The sequence below is a fragment of the Lissotriton helveticus genome, chromosome 2_2, assembly GCF_964261635.1.
Source record: "Lissotriton helveticus chromosome 2_2, aLisHel1.1, whole genome shotgun sequence".
In the NCBI taxonomy this organism is placed as follows: Eukaryota; Metazoa; Chordata; class Amphibia; order Caudata; family Salamandridae; genus Lissotriton; species Lissotriton helveticus.
In genome coordinates, this window is record NC_136060.1 from 417,666,899 (window position 1) to 417,685,160 (window position 18,262).

The following is an 18,262-nucleotide window of genomic DNA, read 5'->3' on the forward strand; positions in this document are numbered from 1 at the left end:
ATGCCACTCCGGACACGTTCCGCTATGCCAGAGAGCTCTTCAATCATGTGCTGGGGAGGCCACTGGACTCGACGCTCCATCTTGACAGAGCGCACAGAACGGGTCCTCCTCGGGCGTCGGCGATGGCGCCTCCGGACATTTTGGTCTGTGTCCAGGATTTCCGCACGAAAGAGGAGATACTACAAAAGGCACGACAGAAGCACCCGATCTCATTCCAGGGCACGTCGCTGCTGCTGTTCCAGGGTTTGGCGGCACTCACACCACATAAGCGCCGTCTCTTTAAACCAGTCACGACCCACCTACAGATGAAGAACATCCCATACAGCTGGGGACACCCCTTCCGCCTGGTCTTTCGGCTAGAGAACAAACAGTACCAACTTCGATCGCTCTCGGAGGCCTGCAGTCTGTTGGGCATTAAACAACCGGAAGAGGAGGATGGGACCCGGAGAGCCACACCGGAGACGGAGGAGCGGAGGTCCCAGTGGCGCCAGCAGCAGCGGAGGAAGAGAGTGAAGAAACCTCCGGCGACGGAAATTGCAGCCGGTCAACGGGTGGCGGTGGAGGCAGTGGCAGTTGATGGTCATGCTGAGCCCACATGATGAGGGCTCACGAAGAACTATTGGCAGATCTACCCGTTCAATCCGAGCGGCTGTTGGCGGGAGAGTGCTCCCGGACAAATACGTAAGACTACCCCATGCTGGGTGCTTTTTTTCCTTTTCATCTCAGGATGAAGGACTACATCAGTTTGGGGGGGATCGGGGGGGAGGGGCGGGGAGGGGTTGGGGTTGAAGGATTGGTCCATGGCTCATTGGTTGGGAGGGTTGGTCCTTCCTCCGGGACTCGAGGCACAGCCGGGGGACTGGGGTTTTAATTGGTTGAAGAAGATCTTACAGGGTGGTCATCACAGCAGGGTCACGAACAAGTATGGCTAGATGCCGACGGGGGAGATAACTATTCTCACTTTAAATGTGAGAGGATTGAACAACCCCGTCAAGCGCAAAGCGACACTGCTACAGTTAGAACAGTCCCAAGCGGACATTTGCCTCCTACAGGAGACACACCTTTTGGGCAGGGATTGTCATCGGCTTAAATCCAACAAATTCCCCTTTCAATTCTTCTCTTCAAGCCCTGACAAAAAGGCGGGGGTGGCGATCCTGGTGGCACAAAAGTTTAGAGGGAAGGTGCTGGGTAAGACCGCCGAAATTCAAGGCCGCCTACTGGTATATAGGTTTGCAGTGAAGGATGTGACATATACGATTGGCACGATTTACGGGCCCAATGAAGGGCAGGAAAAATTCTTTCACAGGGCACTTACAGACATCACAGACACAACAGACCGTCACCTCCTGTTGGGTGGGGACCTGAATTTAGTTTTTGACAACACCCTGGACAGGTCCTGTCAACGCACCACACAGGTGGGAGCGCTCTCGGACATGGGCCTGACCCGAGTGAGGGATTTGGGCTTGGTGGACCTTTGGCGCTCGTTTCACCCTGGAGAGCGGGACTACATATATTTTTCGGCTGCCCATAAAACCTACGCGCGACTAGACTATTTGCTCGCCTCCACAGCTACCCAAGCTCTTGTCTCAAGCGTTGACATTGGTATAGCTTCCATCTCCGATCACGCGCCGATCACAGTTAGCCTCTCCGTGCCTACGGAGCAACTCTCTCGTAGAGTGTGGCGCCTCCGAGAATCACTACTGCAGAGGAAAGGGGTGACAGCCAAAATCCAAAGCGTAATAACAGACTACCTTACTCACAACAGCAACACTGACACTACCTTGGCCACACAGTGGGCTGCACTGAAGGCTGGAAGTTTATTTCTGTCGCGACAGCAGAGAATGCGGAACGACAAGTCAAAAGAGACGAGCTTACGCGACGGACCAGGGAACTTGAACAAATACACAGAAGGACAGGGGCCCCGAGAGTATGGTGGCAACTGAGAGTGGCCCGCCAGCAGCTTGCAGCCTTAGACCTGGACAGGGCCGAATACGCCGCCTTGCGATTGCGTCATGCGTACTATACGGGCGGGGACCGTTGTGGGTGCCTTCTGGCGCATAAGTTACGCGAGGTCACGCGGAAGTGGGAGGTGAGGGAATTGAGAGGGCTGGATGGCCTAACAGTGACAGGAGACAGCGCTAAATCGGGGGTCTTCAGTGCCTACTATGAGGACCTGTACGCGGCTGACCCACCAGACCCGGAAGGGAAGGCAGATTTTCTAGCAGCCATCCCCCTACCCGCGTTGACGCAAGACCAGGTTGAGTGCTTGGAGAGGGAAATCGGCCCTGAGGAAGTGATTGCGGCCATCTCGCGACTCAAATTGGGTAAGGCTCCTGGCCCGGACGGCTTCCCGGCGAGCTTCTATAAAACATTCTGTGTCCAGGTGGCCCCAATACTTGCCCGACTCTTCACCTCTTTTGCGGAGGAAGGTGCGATCCCGAGAGACCTACTGGAGGCCTCCATCGCTGTGATACCCAAACCAGGCAAAGACCCCGCGGAATGCGGAGCGTACAGACCTATCTCCCTCCTAGACGTAGATCTCAAGCTTTACACCGGGATTCTCGCCTCCCGACTGGGTCCATACATGGGAGGCCCGATTGACCCTGACCAGTCAGGGTTCATCCCAGACCGGCAGACCTCTGACAACACCAAAAGGGCCTTCCACCTGCTCGAAAAGGCTGCCCGCACGGAGGGGGAGTATATGCTGTTGGCCATAGATGCCGAGAAGGCATTTGATAGGGTACACTGGCCCTACTTAGAAAAGGTGTTACTGAAGGCAGGCATGGGACCCAAATTCCGAACCAGGGTGTTGAACTGCTATAAGTTCCCCTCTGCTATGGTTCGGGTAAATGGCTGCACGTCGCCCAGGTTCAGGATAGAGCGAGGAACCAGACAGGGTTGCCCGCTGTCACCCCTGTTGTTTGCCCTCTATATGGAGCCTCTCGCGCAACTACTCCGGTCGGATCCGGATGTACAGGGGATCAAGTTTGGGGGCGACACCCACACCGTAAGCCTGTATGCTGATGACGTGTTAATATTACTGTCCAACCCTGGTAGCTCCCTTCCAGCATGTATCGCTGACCTCACGTGGTTTGGCCGGATCTCAGCCTTCAAGGTCAATATGACTAAGTCAGTGGCCCTCGACCTGTCACTAAAGGCAGACACTCGCACCCACCTGCAAGCGGCGTTTCCCATACAGTGGGCATCGGAGTCGGTCCCCCTACCTGGGGATTCAACTGGCGCCTTCCTTACAGACCTCCGTAGAGATCAACTATGGACAATTGCGGCGGAAAATCCGGCGGGAGCTGGGGCAGTGGAAGCACTACCCTATATCTTGGCTGGGCAGAGTCGCAGCGGTTAAGATGACGATTCTCCCCCAAATTCTATATCTCTTCCGCACAATTCCCCTTGCTCCCCCACGAGGATGGATAAAACTGATCCAATCGGAATTGACAAGGTTCATATGGAATGGGAGGAAGCCTCGCCTGAAGCTACGGATAGCTATGTTAGCACCGGAACTAGGCGGGATAGGGATCCCGGACCTTGCGACTTACTTTCAGGCAACTCAGCTGCGCTTCCTGGCGGAATGGGTTTGGTGGGAATCCGGGAGACACTGGCTATTTCAAGACCAGGCGGTCGCCGGACGGACCCTTCAGGAGATCCCTTTTATGCGTCGGGAACATAGACCCCCTAATCTCTACGCGTCCGCTATCACAAGAGTACCGCTAGAAATCTGGGACCGTGTTGGGGTTAGTCAAGAACTCACCGCCAGCCCATCGCCCCTCACCCCCATCATCGGGAACCTGGACTTTCAACCGGGACTGGATGGGAAGGCTTTTGCACGCTGGAAACCTGCCGGTTGTCGTGCCCTTCATCATATTTATGGCCCAGAAGGCGCGATCCCCTTCCCTTAGTTCCGTCAGGAATTCGGTCTCCCGGAGTCAGAGAGGCTTCGTTACTTGCAAGTCCGGCATTGGGCGCTCAACACAGAAGTGCGCTCCTCGGCGGATAGGCGCTTGACGGCCTTCGAGCGGTGGCTGATCACCCGCTCCACGGATAAGCAACTGATCTCAGATCTCTATAAGATGCTCATGCACAAACACAGATACACATACCACTCGGGTAGGGCACGATGGGAACGAGAGCTAGGAAGATCCCTTACACACAAAGAGTGGGAGGGGGTGTACTATAGGGCACGTCACTCGGCCTATCACATGGGCCTCACAGACACGCTGACGAAGGTTGCGACCTACTGGTATTACACTCCCGAACGTCTGTATGAGATGGACAGCAGCAGGGATCCCCTTTGTTGGCGTGGCTGTGGGCAAATAGGCACATTGGTTCATGTGCTTTGGGAGTGTTCTTTGCTGCAGGGATACTGGGACCAGATACTGACGGAAGTAAACGAACATTTTGACACAGATATCCCTCGCTTTCCCGCCTACATCCTATTAGGACTGCCTAATGCATTGACCTATCCCTTAAAATCCAGGAGAGGCCGCCTGATAGCCATTGCATTGGGGTCAACGGTACAGAACATTACAGCGCACTGGCGGACGAGACAAATACCCACACGCCAGGGCTGGCTTCACCGCCTTTGGATGGTTTTGGGCATGGAAAGGTTATCACTGTCCAGGGCAGGAGAGGGAGCGTGCTATGCCGAGCTATGGCAGCCATTTCTATCTTTACTGGCTTCTGAGTTTACGGAAGTGACTTGTCCGAGATACCTCCGACTGTTGAGGTTACCCGAGTCCGAGCTGGAGGGGGGAGGAACTAATCCAGTTATGAAGTAGGGAGGAGACCAACGGAGAGAGTAGATGAGAACCATGGACAATAGGAGATACGGGTAAGGGTGGGGGGAGGAGGGGAGTTACAGGGGGGCTCAGGGAGTATTGGGAGTTGGGTATGGGGTGGGACTGTTTGGGAAGGATTTGTCAATTTTGGACTAATTCAGATGCCTGGGGTGCGCGGTACCCCGTGAAAACTTCGGGGTGCCATGGCGATGGGAAGGTACGAGGGGGGAGGATGGCTGAATGCAGACTGTGTAATTCAGCTGATGGTTAGGGCACTCCCCAGCTGGCACACAGGATGACGTACATGGGGGAGGTTTTTAAATCACACTGTATTGGTAACGCGGCCGGCCCATTCTGGGTTGTAGGCGGCTTGCTGTGTATAACCTTGTCTCCCTGTGCGATGGCTAGAGTCTTGTACATTTCCTGAATAAGGAGTCCCTTGCTCACTTTGCCACTGGATTCAAGCAAGCCTGGCTGACGATGGCTGTAATGCCAGAAAACGGTCCTAGGAAGCTTGTTTCCGGTCCAGGGAAGGCATGGCTTGGCAGTTCGGGCTGGACTGTTCCCATGAGGCACAGGGTCAGAATGATTTGCATATGGCCATGTCTGAACTGGGGTGGTAGAGTGGGCCAAAGATTGGTGATGGATTAAACCCAGATCTGTTGACTGGGTGCGAGTGTTTGATTGGTTCAGATGCTCCGTCCATCACCACCCCCTTTTGTACCGCTTAGCTCATAATAGTGTCAACAATTCCAATCTGTTTAACATAGAATACTGCAACCTGACTTCCTTGAGACTAATACGGCGACAGACCGCTACATCAACCTGGCCAGTACAAGGATAATGACCATTGTGCACTGACACTCAAATGGTTAGCACTGTAGATCTGCTCAGTAAACATAAAGGCAAGCTCAATTAGTGGTCATGGCCCTGGCCAAGGAATCGGTCAGGTCAATTTAGCAATCAGTCACTGTAGTAGAGGCAGTACGGCAGATGCATGGTCATGCGAGAAATGATGCAATTGTTGGATAATCAAGAAGTGAAACAATATTAACAGATTAGATGAGGAGTTTCTCAAACCTGACTTGTTCCTGGCTCTGTAATTTGCAAACCTAATACTCATAGCCTCATAGAACAGCATAGTTTGATTCACATTCTACTGACCAGATAGATTTGTCTCTTCTTTCTTAAGAAGGGAGTTTACAGGGAGAGAAGCAGGCTAGAAGGCTGTTGAAGTTCCAGCGAAGTTTGACCATGAAATGAAACAAGTGTTCACTGAAGCTTCTGTGCTCATTACAATGGGTTTCCAATACACATTCTACAGCTTTCTTCTGCTTCCTTGTGATTCACACTGGGTCGTAGAGAAGACCCTGCCTTTCATGCAAGCCATCTTAATGAATGGTCTTGCAAAATGAACAAAGCATATGGGAAAAGAATGCTAAGGAATTGTTAAACATCAGGTGCATTGGAGGTTCAGCAGCTTTCAGTGCCGATTGGTCTTTCTATGCCACTGTGGATCTCATCTTCGTGAACGGCGTCGAGCTGGTTTTTGCCATCTCCTTCCCATGCCTTTGATCCTCTCTCAGGGTCGAAGCAGAATTTGAAGATGTGCCTGCATCAGGGTCTCTTGTCTTGGACCTCTGTGACATCCTGGGCTTCACTTTGCCCTCCAGGTTCAATGTTTTTTAGCGCCGTTGCTGGTTTTTTAGAGTCTGTGGTTCTCGGGTGGACTGTGCTTTGGCTCTGAGGAATTACCTTTTGTCTGTGTTCCTCCCTCAACGTTTTCTTTTGGCTCTTGTTGTTTTGGCCATCAATGATATGCTTGAGTTCTGGTCCTTCCCCTTGGGTCTCCTCCATCTCCAGGATGTCCTCCTCGTCGCTCGACAGGCCCAGGTCTTTTAAGTGCTCTGTGCAACACTATGCAACAATGCGGTGGCATTGTTGCATAGTGTTCCCAGTGCTATTTCAGGCTTGCTCAGATAGTCTTGGGTTAGAACTCTGCACATGCCACACAGTCCTCTTTGCTGTGGTCCTTCGGGAGGCAGAGGTTACAGACCTCATGCATGTCCTTCTGTGCGTACTTGAGGTGGCACTCGGGGCAGACACTAAAGAGGGTGTGCTCTATGACCCTTTCTAGCTCTACAATCACAAGGTCTGGTTGCATCAGTCTTCTCACCTCGGTGTCACTCTGTGATCTTCTATGTTTTTTTCAGTGTCCTACGTCCTATCAGTCGTCGCCAATTCTGTTCCCTCAACAGTGATACTCAGAGGAAGAAATAGTGTATTCTTCTCGCACTTCCTTCTTCCTCGACTCCAAAGCTCTCTCTTAGGCTTCCAGACCCAACTGCGGAAAAAGGAATCTGAAAATGTCGCCTGTGTCAAGGGATTTCCATGGCACATGTCTGACATCATACAAGGATGGGTTTAAACCCAAATGGTCAACGATGCCCACAAACAAAAAAAAGGAGAGAGGGAGATAGAGGTAGAGAGAGGTAGAGAGAGAGAGAGAGAGAGGTAGAGAGAGGTAGAGAGAGGTAGAGAGAGGAGAGAGAGAGAGAGAGAGATAGAGAGAGAGAGATAGAGAGAGAGAGAGAGAGAGAGAGAGAGAGAGGTAGAGAGATAGAGAGAGAGAGAGAGAGAGAGAGAGAGAGAGAGAGAGAGAGAGAGAGAGAGAGAGAGAGAGAGAGAGAGAGAGAGAGAGAGAGAGAGAGAGAGAGAGAGAGAGAGAGAGAGAGAGAGAGAGAGAGAGAGAGAGAGAGAGAGAGAGAGAGAGAGAGAGAGAGAGAGAGAGAGGTGTGTCTTCAGGGAGAGTTTCCAGACCCAACAACTAGATGGCGGAATATTTTACAGCATGTGTATCCAGAAATGATTCACGCTCTAAAACTTAGCCCGACAGTTGAATAACCAGTGGCTGAAGGCCTAGAGTATGATTTCAAATTAGAAGGCAACGAAGAAAGTTGTGTTGCAGGTTTATTCAACAATTTAATGTGTTCGCTTGCAGGCAATCCTAAAGCATCGAATGGTGATGCAACCTAAACTGGCTGCCAAACTGATTAACCAATAAGCATCAGGGCAACATACAAATGATGCAATACTCAAACTGCATTTAAATATGTTTACTCTGCCTTTGGAGTTCATAGTCCAAGGGAATGTAGCGATCACCAAAGGTGAAAAGAGTGTACCAAGGCTAGCCCCAAGCTGCTCACATTTTTAACTGTACCAGGAAACATATGGGTGCCATTGCTTTTTACCGGGGACTGCCAAATGCTTGCAGAGGTATTGACACAAGGCCCACTTCATTGTGGGCACATTCAGAATCCCTTCTTCTGGGCACATTTTCTTGGCTGATTAACTCTGAAGAGCCGCGTGGGGCGTCAGCTGCTGGCACGGAGGCACCCGCATTATGTGCTTCCCTAGACAACTCGTTAACGGCATCCATTGCTGATAATCCTCTTATTTCTGGAGAACGCGCAAAACTGAAGAACTATCAGCCTGAAGAACTATCAGCCTGAAGTCCATCCTGCGGTAGAATAGCCTCATTTACCAACTGATAATTTACTGCTTCTGCCACAAATTGCAGAATTTCCCCACACAATCCATATCTAAATGAGGCCCTTCACATGTAAAAAAAAAAATAATAGGTGTCCACGAATGTCCGCTTTTGGTCACAGAAACGAAATGAGGTGATAATGTAGCGCCTCCGATACTACCTTAAGGAAAAATCATACAAGTTGGGGTAAATTACCTGCTTGGTCCATCATGCCAAAAGCAATTTGAAAACGTTTGCATTCGTAGGATTCTTTTTTTATATCAATCAATTTAGGTTTTGTTAAAGATATTACACACACCTAAAACCCATCATTCATTTAAAAAAGAAAGAAAGAAACAATGATTTATACAGGCAGAACATCATCTGTAAACATACCCATGGAAGAGAGAAAACTCTATATTCTGTTACCAGACTAAAATCACCTCTATGACTTACATAGATTAATTCTGGTACGCGCATGCAAGTTGAGGCGTGAGGGAAAGGACGTAAGTCTTTAGTGCCAACCAAAGAATACAAGGATTTACAAAACAGGCATATTTTATAGTCCGTATTCCAGGTAAGACACATGTCTAAAATTTAAGGATAAGAACTAACCAAAAGTAAATATAGAGTACTTCAAGAATGTTTTGGGGCCAGCAGTAAAATGGATATCCCATGCTTCTCCGTTTGTGATCCTATATTTGGTTTGAAGTGACATAAAACATCACTCCAGACATAACATTGTACATTGGTGCCCTTAATCCATTTTTCTAGACCATAAGATGCTTCATGTTCGAACACTGAACTACCTGACTACACAGTTTGCTCCTTTCATCCTGACTGGAAGCCTCAGGACTGTCAAAACTGTCTCGACTACCCAGCCGACCAGATATAAGTGAGAGTTGGTCGCCAACTGTACATGTTTAGGGCTTCTCCATATTGAATTACTGAGAGACTTGAGGAGTGCTTTGTTAGTTTCCAAAATTCCTTAAAGACTCAGCGATCCTCGCGGCATTTGGATAATCATGTCAACCCCCCAGCTGGTTCTCAGAGTCCTGGCTGATCAAACACCTAAAACCAGCATGCCTCCTTCACTGCTGGTATTCAGGGCCCTGTCCTTCAAGGTAATGTCTTATTTCCAGACACATCTGATAGGAAGTCCTAGATATGCACTACCCTATCTGATGGACCAACAAGTTCTTCATCACCAAGGTCTGCAAAGCACTATCCTACTATCTGACACTTTTGTACACACCGGCACTCTAAACTGCTTTTACGCCTTTGTTGAGTGGTTTCTAGCACTTTACACTTAAATGAGTAAATAAACCAGAACAGCGAGAAAAAAACAAAGTTGAAGTATTAGACTGATATCAGAAAACAAATGAGAGCTAGCCAACAGACACATTACAGCTAACAGAAGTCAGAAGTCCATGAGCAATTCAGCTCATACTTCCAGCAGATTTGAGCTATCCCACTGATGGAAACCAGCACGAGTGGTAATCATCTGATAAGAGTTAAAAGCAAATATAAACAAACTAATTGATAGAAAACGCACCTAAATGTAAAAAAACCAGCTGCCTGGAGCAACTTCGGGACCTCTCAAATTGTGGTCATCAATATATCTGGTTATGAAATCTTCCAGTCTAGAAAAGGAAGGATAGCCCAAAGAGATTTAGGGACTGATGTAGATCATGGTGGACGGGTTACTCCATCACAACGGTGATGGATATCCTGTCCGATGAAATATAAATCCCATGATATCCTATGGGATTTATATTTTGGCGGGCGGGATATCCGCCACCGTTGTGACGGAGTAACCCACCTGCTGAGATCTAAATCAGGCACATAGTCCCAAAGAGATTTAAAGAATCTTATTGTGAAGTCAGTTCATTCTCTCTCTACTTATTTAGCTATTACCAGTGCCGGCTCCAGCTTGGATACTGAGAGCAGTATGGATAACCATGCACACAGATCATGTCTGGAAACACTATTTAACATAGTGTAACTTTCAAGCAGGCTTGTCTAATTCATTAACCCCTTGGCCGCGGCGGTAATTCTGCCGCGGTGCTAGGGGGGCCGCGCGGCGCCACTATGCTCGTGACGGACCCACTCCATCACGAGCCGCGGTGGCGCTGTGCTTGTGACGGAATGGTTCCGTAACGGCCTCGCCTGCTCAATAGAATGCACCGCGCAGGCGTGAAATCAGCGTCGCGTAGGCTCGGCGGTCGAGCCGTGACGGAATCACGTCACCAGCACAACCCCACCGTGGCTCGTGACAGAATGGTTCCGTCACGAGTGTGCAAGGGGTTAAAGTCTTGACGGTGGCCACAGCATTCTCTAAAGAACAACTAGTCTTGCTATCAAAACAGGTCAATCAAAGATGACCACATATTTCAGGATTTAAAAATGTACAAGGCCTGCCTAATATGCAAGAGCATTCTCTCTGGCGAGCCCAGCCACGGGTAAGTCTGCCTGAGGATATCGATTACCTATTCCTGCGGCCAGAATTACCAGAAAGTTTTTTTCAGGCATTGCAGTGCTATATTCTTCCTCACTCACCATTAATCAAAAACTACATTTTTTTTAAAGGGTTTTAAATAGCGCCAACTAGACCCGAGAAATCGGGTATCAGAGCGCTTTACAGGAGCACCAGTTTCGTTACAGACGGACACATTCATTTTTTTGTTAGGCACGGGGAAATTAAGTGATTTGCCCAGAATCACAGGATGTTGAGCGTCGTTGCCGAGACTCGAACCCGGTTCCCCAGGTTCAAAGTCGACCCTCTAGCCGTAAGGCTACATCTTCTGCCCATTTGAAAAATGTAAAAAATGATTAGCATAGAGCGTGCCCGCAAGCATCAATGCAATTATTTTCCAGTGCAGGATGGAATTAATTAGCTAAGAACAGCAGGTGGTGTCACCATACTGAGTTAATAAGATTAAGCATGTCATGAAATTCAGTCTATTGTGTGAAACTGGAACAAGCATATGGAGGAATCGTCTCATTACTGTAACATATGGGCATGAAATTATGGGATAATACTGTGGTAAAAGCCTCATGCACCAGGGACCACACAAAGACGTGCTTCCACACATCGCCATGCTACTCTGGTCTCCAAGCAGCAACATAAACACATTCTCTCTTCACAGATTTTACACCGCAGAAGTTTAACCCTTCACCACCCTTACCGGCTGGATTTCTGTCTCGGTCACTTCTGGTGGCTTGGTCTGCTCCTTAGCCATCAGTGCCAACAGCTTCTGTATCACCGCAACATCCTTCATGACCGCTTGCAAATTCACCGTCTGACCATTTGTAAACATCTGATCCCCCATGCGGTTCACAGGGCGATACCTGCAATGGAGGAAAACCATTCTTTCATTCAACTTGTACAAGTAGTCTTATTTTTGAAAAACACCTTACATTTCCGAAGCATTGACTTTCAAAACATAGCACCATATCCTAAATGAGGACTGATGATTTTTCTCAGTTTTTCAAACCTTTACAATATCTGATACAAGCATAAGCTTCTTTGGTATTCACTTGCTCTCGCCTACAGTGGGGATTTGTTTAAAAAGGTATTCCTAAATATGGCTATAATTTTGGCTTGTATTGCCAACTGAATGTGCTACATAAATAGAACATGTACGTGCTGGCTTATGGGGGTGCTACTTTCGAGAGGAACTTTGTGGTATGTAGTGGGGGACCTGGGCCAGTGCCACATTAATAACAACTTAGCCAGCTGCTTTATGTCTTCAAAGAACAAGCTACTTACTTTGGGTAATGCTCTTTCTGTTAGAAGCTATCTAGCTGCAGATTCCTCAAGTTTTGAATATTCCCCAGACGTCAGACTGGATCTGGAAACTTTTCAGCACCACCATTGTACACCGGTAGGTTGCACTGCACGGCTCTGTACTGATGTTGTTATGCTCTGGAAATGATGCATGGAGCCACTTCCACGAGTCAACGTCAGTTGCTTTAGAGACTGTCTGTGTCCCCTGACGCAGAGCACCCAAATGCAAACTGGTCTGACCAGTGAGCAGATTCCTAGACTTGGGATCTTATTAAAGAATAGAGTCCAGTCACTGAATGGGGAGAATGGCAGGGTCTGGGAGGAATCTGCGGATAAACAGAGTCTCTACCAGAAGGAGCTTACCAAAGGCAAGTAATCTGTTTTCCTGAAAGAGACTTCCAGCCGCAGTTTCCTCACCTTTTAAAAAGATACCATCAGTGGCAAATTGGAGGCGGATCTGTGAATCGACTCAAACCAGAAAGTCCTGTAAAATCGAGCGGCCAAAATGCCGCTCTCTGTGGCTGGACTGTCCAGACTGCAGTGCTTTATGGACATATGGAGGGATGCCCACGTAGCCGTCTGGCAAATTTCTAGGCCAGAGACTCTACATGCTAACACAGTAGTCACAGCTTTGGCCCTGGTAGAACAAGTACGCTGTCCTCTGGAGGCTGCTTTTTGACCAATGCATAGAAGATCTTAATGCAGCTGGATATGTTTCTCTTCATAGCCTTGCCTTTTCGCGCTCCAGAGAACCCCTCTAGGAAAGGGCCCATTTTATGACATGCTCAACCACACTTTTTGCCTGGTATTTGAGCCAATTTTGACGGAAGTGCACTGGGTTCCTGCTGCCAGGTCCCCAGTTCCAGTGCTCTTTCCCTAAAACAAGGTAATTGTTCAATTGTTCCCCAATTGGCAAGACCTTTAGCACCTCTGTAAGTTCCTAGTAAATGGTAGCCCTGTTACCTAGGACATGGTTATTAAAGAGGGTCCCTTAGGGCTGCAGCATGTATTGTGCCAGCCTAAGGGACCCACCACCAAACTCATGAAGACTGCCATTGCAGGCTGCATAAAATGGTGCAAACAAATGTGAAAACACGACATGGCACGCACCCTGTGTGCCATGCCCAGGCACTGCATGTGGTATATGTAAGTCACTCCTATAGCAGGCCTTATAGCCCTAAGGAATGGTGCATTATACTATACATGAGGACATATCTGCATGAGCAGATATGCCCCTATGCAGTTTAATCCAATAACTAGATAGTAAAAGTAAACAGAGAAGCCATCTGAAGTATATGTACTGGGCACTGGTCATTACAAGTTCCCAAGCTACATGATGGCTTTACAGAAACCTATGGTGTTTGGTATCAAGCACCTGGTCTTAACACATTCAAACTGATGCCAGTAGTGTATTTAATAAAACATGCCAGCCCCTTAGTGTGCTGGCTGACTGGTATCGTCCAGCCTGCCACCACAGACATGTTTCTGACCCCCTGCAGGTGAGAGCCTATACTCCCTGAGGTCAGAAACAATGCCTGCTCTGGAGGAAGGTGTTCACACCTCCTCCCGCAGGATGGCTAGCGATTTAGCATATCAAGGGCAGGCGCTTCAAGGCCCCTGCCATCTTTGATATGCGACCCCGGCTTCCCCCAGACCTGGGAGACTCCACCCCCTGCCCTGAGGCACTTTTGACACCAGGACAGACGGGAAATTAGCTATGCATGTAGGCAAGTTGCACTACCAGGCTAGACACATCCCTAAGGTAGGCTGCCTGATGTGTTCCACGAAAGAAGGGTTCCCTCATTTTGATTTTGGTGGAATTAGGAACTCTCTGAGAGGGTTATGCCCACTCACCACAGGAAGTGGTCATATGTCGGGTGTAGTGACCTCAAAGGTAAGTAGCCCATTTGCTACTACCATTCACTCCTCTTAACGTCCCTCAATTCAGCATTTAGGTGGCCCCCTGAACACCAGGAACTTAGATTTTTCTGACTAAACTAGAAGCAAACCTGAAGAAGCGAGAACTGTGGACTACCTGCGGACTTTTGGTGCCCAACCCAGACACCCTGCTTCTGTTCTGACAATCACAGAGAACTGTCCTGCAGCTGTGCATCCTCCAAAAGCCTCAAATAGCTGCCAGCACTTCCCAAACCAGCCAGCATATCCCTCCAAGTGGTGGGGCCACTTTCCTGCAACCTGCAAGCACTGACCGAAACATCTGGTTCAGCAATCTACTGACCACCAGTTCCAATGACGCAACAGCCACCCAGGAGGAGGTCACCATGCTCCAGAGGGTCAGATCTATCTCACAACCAATTTGGGAAACAAAAGGAGCCACCCTGCAGCAATACCTGGAGTACTGGACCTCTTGCAGCAACAAAGGCTTGTTTGAAGTTCAACCCAAACTCCAATACCACAAAGACCAATCAGCTGATGAGGGATGTCACAATCACAGAGGCCAGCACTGAAAGTGGCCCAGCTGTCCTGTTTTGTCCCCCTCTGCGGGTCTGACCGAGAGACAGGCATGGCTTTGGCACACGAGACCAGCCGACCAAAACCCTCTGCATCCAAGAAGATGGTTTTGATCGGCTAGTCACGTGTGCCAAAGGCACTCATGCCTCTCATTCAGACCGGCAGAGGGGGGAAAAAAAACAACACAGCTGGGCCACTCTCGGTCCATTAACATCAACTGTGCACCCTTAGTCCCAAGACCCTCACGAACTGAGCCCCCCCCCGACCCCATTTGGAGCTACCAGACTTGCCCCAAATCCCCCTCTGCAGCCAGTTTTTAGGTGGCTCCTGTTCCGGGTTAACGGAGTAGTGGACACTCCAGGGTCGGTAAACCTGAACTGCTGGCGATCCTTGAGACCTTGACACCCTAGCATCCTAAGTCTTAAAGGGGACCACCGGAACACGAGTGCAAGTACCTGTATGAAGTATATGTTTCTTTCTCCAAATTAAAGCATTACAGCGTAAAAACGCATGCGTGATATTTTTAGTTGCATATAAAAACTGATATCTCCAAAAGTACTTGCCCAATTACGAAGTTCTTGGTGTTAAAATATATATAAAAGTACCTGCTATTTTTCTAAATAGGTCTCATGTTTCTTCTTGAGTGTGTCTCTCATTTATTGACTCTGGGTGTACAACAAATGCTTGACACTGCCCTCTGATATGCCTAATCTGCTTGTCCACACTACCACAAAATAGAGCTTTTAGTATTATTAAATTCAAGCCCTGTAAGCCAATAAGGGTTGCCTGGACTTTCTACATAGTGAGACCAAAGTGGAGCACACCGACCTGAAAATGCTCGTGTCCCACCACAAACTTCTGGTAGCACCAACTCGCGGGCAGGGTGGATATATGAAAATAGGCATCCTGCAGGTCGACACCACCATCCAGAGTCAAGGGCAAATAAGACCCAAGCTAGGGTGAGCATTTTTAATTTCTCCTTCTGGAGGAGGCATTGAGAGGGTACTGGTATAAAATAGACCACATGGCCAGAAGGGCTGCACTTCCTGCCTCAAAATGGAGAGATGGCCATCTTAGTTGCTGGGGAAGCGGCGGAAGATGTAGTAGATGAGAGGATGGGTAAGACATAGCCCCTGTCACGATGTACATGAACTACCTGTTCGAAGTTATTGCTTGGCAATCCAGAAAGAATCATTTGATCATGCCTACCAACAAGTGGCGATGCTCCCCTATGAGCACACTGAAGGGGCATTGCAGGGGGGGCTACGAGGGGGATGACTGGATGACCTGATGACTTTGGCTGCAGGAAAGGTGGGCCTTGCAGCCTTGACTGCAAAACGGTTCTGTTTCTTGCTGAGGCAGGTTGGCGGTATGAGATAGCTCTAACACATTTCCAAAGGGAGCAGCAAGAGTGGTGCGGTTGGCGAGGCGGGCGGAGAGGCCCAGAGAGTGTGCTGTAGCCCTGCGCTCCTTAAAAATCTCTAAAGTGTAACTAGCCTGGTCTCCAACCAGGTGAGTCCCGTTGTACGGCATGACCATAAGAAAGGAAGGGTTATCGCCCAAGAACCCAGTAGAGTGGAGTAAAGTGGCATGGAGTGTTGTCGGGCGGAGTGTCAGAGTGGAGAAGAGTGGGAAGTCACATAGAGTGGAGTGTTGTGTCATGGACTAGAGTGTTGTGGCATTGAGTGTTGTAGAGTAGAGTGGCTTAGAGTAGAGCAGCATAGAGTGGAGTTGAGTGTTGTAGAGTGGAGTATGCATGGTGTGGTAGCACACTGCCATTACAAACAACACATTTTTTATTGAAATGACCATTACATTTGCACATACAGTTTTACTGATAAAACTATACAGTGCACAAATGAGAATGTGTGGAAAGAGCATCAGCTGATTTACTGATTTGTTTTGTTCGTATAAATATTTGTTTCCACCACACTCACGAATTTCCAAAAATTGCTTCATTTGTGCTTTCCTAATTCTGATATATTTGAACTGTTCATTTATAGATTCTTACATTTTGTTGTGTGCTAGACAAAAACCTTTCTTCCCAATACCTGGCAAGATGTCACATAAATCCTTTCACTTTGAAGTCAGAGAAATAAAAGTACACACCAAGCTCCCTCGGAAGACAGAGCGTGACATTTGACCTCTGTCTTTAAATGCACAGAAAACGTGACAACATCAGAACAAATATGAAAGGTGACAGAAAGCGAGGACTCCTGAAACAACACAAGGAGCATTGTTTAACCAGCTTTGTTTCACGGGAGCGATGAAGACATGCTGGACAGCCTAAAACAAACAAAGCTAGCAAGCAGAAAGTCAGAAAATGGGAGTTACAAACTGCAATGGGCAGAATGCAATGGGCAGAATGCATTCCCGGGGAAGCTTGCAGAATGCTCACAAGAAGTCTTTTTGCAACCAGATCTGGTAAGCTTCGACCACAAAAAAAAGGCTGGTGACGTACCAGGCTTATGATCACATAAAAAACAAATTATGCAGCTCCTAATACTAGGATCCAGGAGCACATGAATGAACCAAATTAAGAATGTTCAACTTTAATGATCATGAAGATAACACTTACGTGGTCTGATGAAACTGCCTGAAGAGGGATTTTTTCTAATTGAGCCACATTGTACAAGATGTAGGGCACACACAGTTACCAAATGGAGCAAAGGGGCTTTTCAGTGCATGTACCTGGCACATTCATCCACATGAAGGGAGGACAGCACAGGGGATTATCTCACCCTGGGTGAGGGGAAATCGCTAGATGACTGACCGACTTGGGCTGGGTGGCATCACTATACAGAATACCAACGCAGGCAGACAATACCCACCAACAGGCAACTCGGTGAACTGGAACTAAACTAATGTACTGCCAACAGTGCTACTAAACTCTCATCAAAGCTGAGACTTCTGCTCAGTTTCCCTTTCCAATGCACCAAGCAGCGTTGGCTTTAACTTCAGCACATCCTTTCTAATCTAGAAGGACAGGCATATAGACAAACTTTATGGGCAGCATGAAAAAATATAGCCTCATTCAAAGTGAAACACATTCTCTTGAAAATGGCAGGTTTGTATTGTCCCTCCTTATGAGCCAAAAAAGAAAATACAACCAACACCAAACAGGATGGATTTTTGAAACTAAATGTCCCAGCGAAACAACTAATATTGGGGGATTGTAATTTACTCCTTCTTGGACTGGACTCCACAAGCTTACTCTCCCATGTTTGGAACATCTGTCAGAGGATGAGTACAGTACGTGGGCTTGTGTGGCATCTGGTGCATCGTGCACCCTCATCGCACACTGTACAAGTATTTACCGCGCCACCGGACCCAGTCTAGACTGGACTACTTCCTCGCTCCAGCTGGTCTGCTCCCAGAGATCGTAGACTTGAGCATTCTTCCCAGATGTCTTTAGGACAATTCCCCTATTGTATTTGTACTTACATTTCTGAGAGGGAGGCGACTGGTTATGTTATGTTATGTTATGCTTTCTTATTATAGCGCAACGAATCACTGTGAGGCATCTCGGCGCTTACTAAGAAACACAGCCCTAGGAGAAAACTAAAAAGGGGAGGCCTTAATAAAGGAATAACACATACACAATTATCCTCAAAGGAATCGTTTTCACCAATTTCAATAATTCATATTGTCACAGAAAGTGATCAATCATTTGACTGA

At 48.2% G+C, this 18,262-nt stretch overlaps 1 protein-coding gene across 1 annotated transcript in view; it reads right to left on the reverse strand.

The window, feature by feature from the left end:
* POLR1A (RNA polymerase I subunit A) overlaps positions 1 to 18,262 on the reverse strand; it is a 514,608-nt gene that overhangs the window by 395,735 nt on the left and 100,611 nt on the right. Inside the window, exon 9 of the mRNA XM_078678659.1 lies at positions 11,511 to 11,673. Coding sequence (XP_078534785.1) covers positions 11,511 to 11,673 — 163 coding nt within the window. The remainder of the gene's footprint in view (positions 1 to 11,510; positions 11,674 to 18,262) is intronic.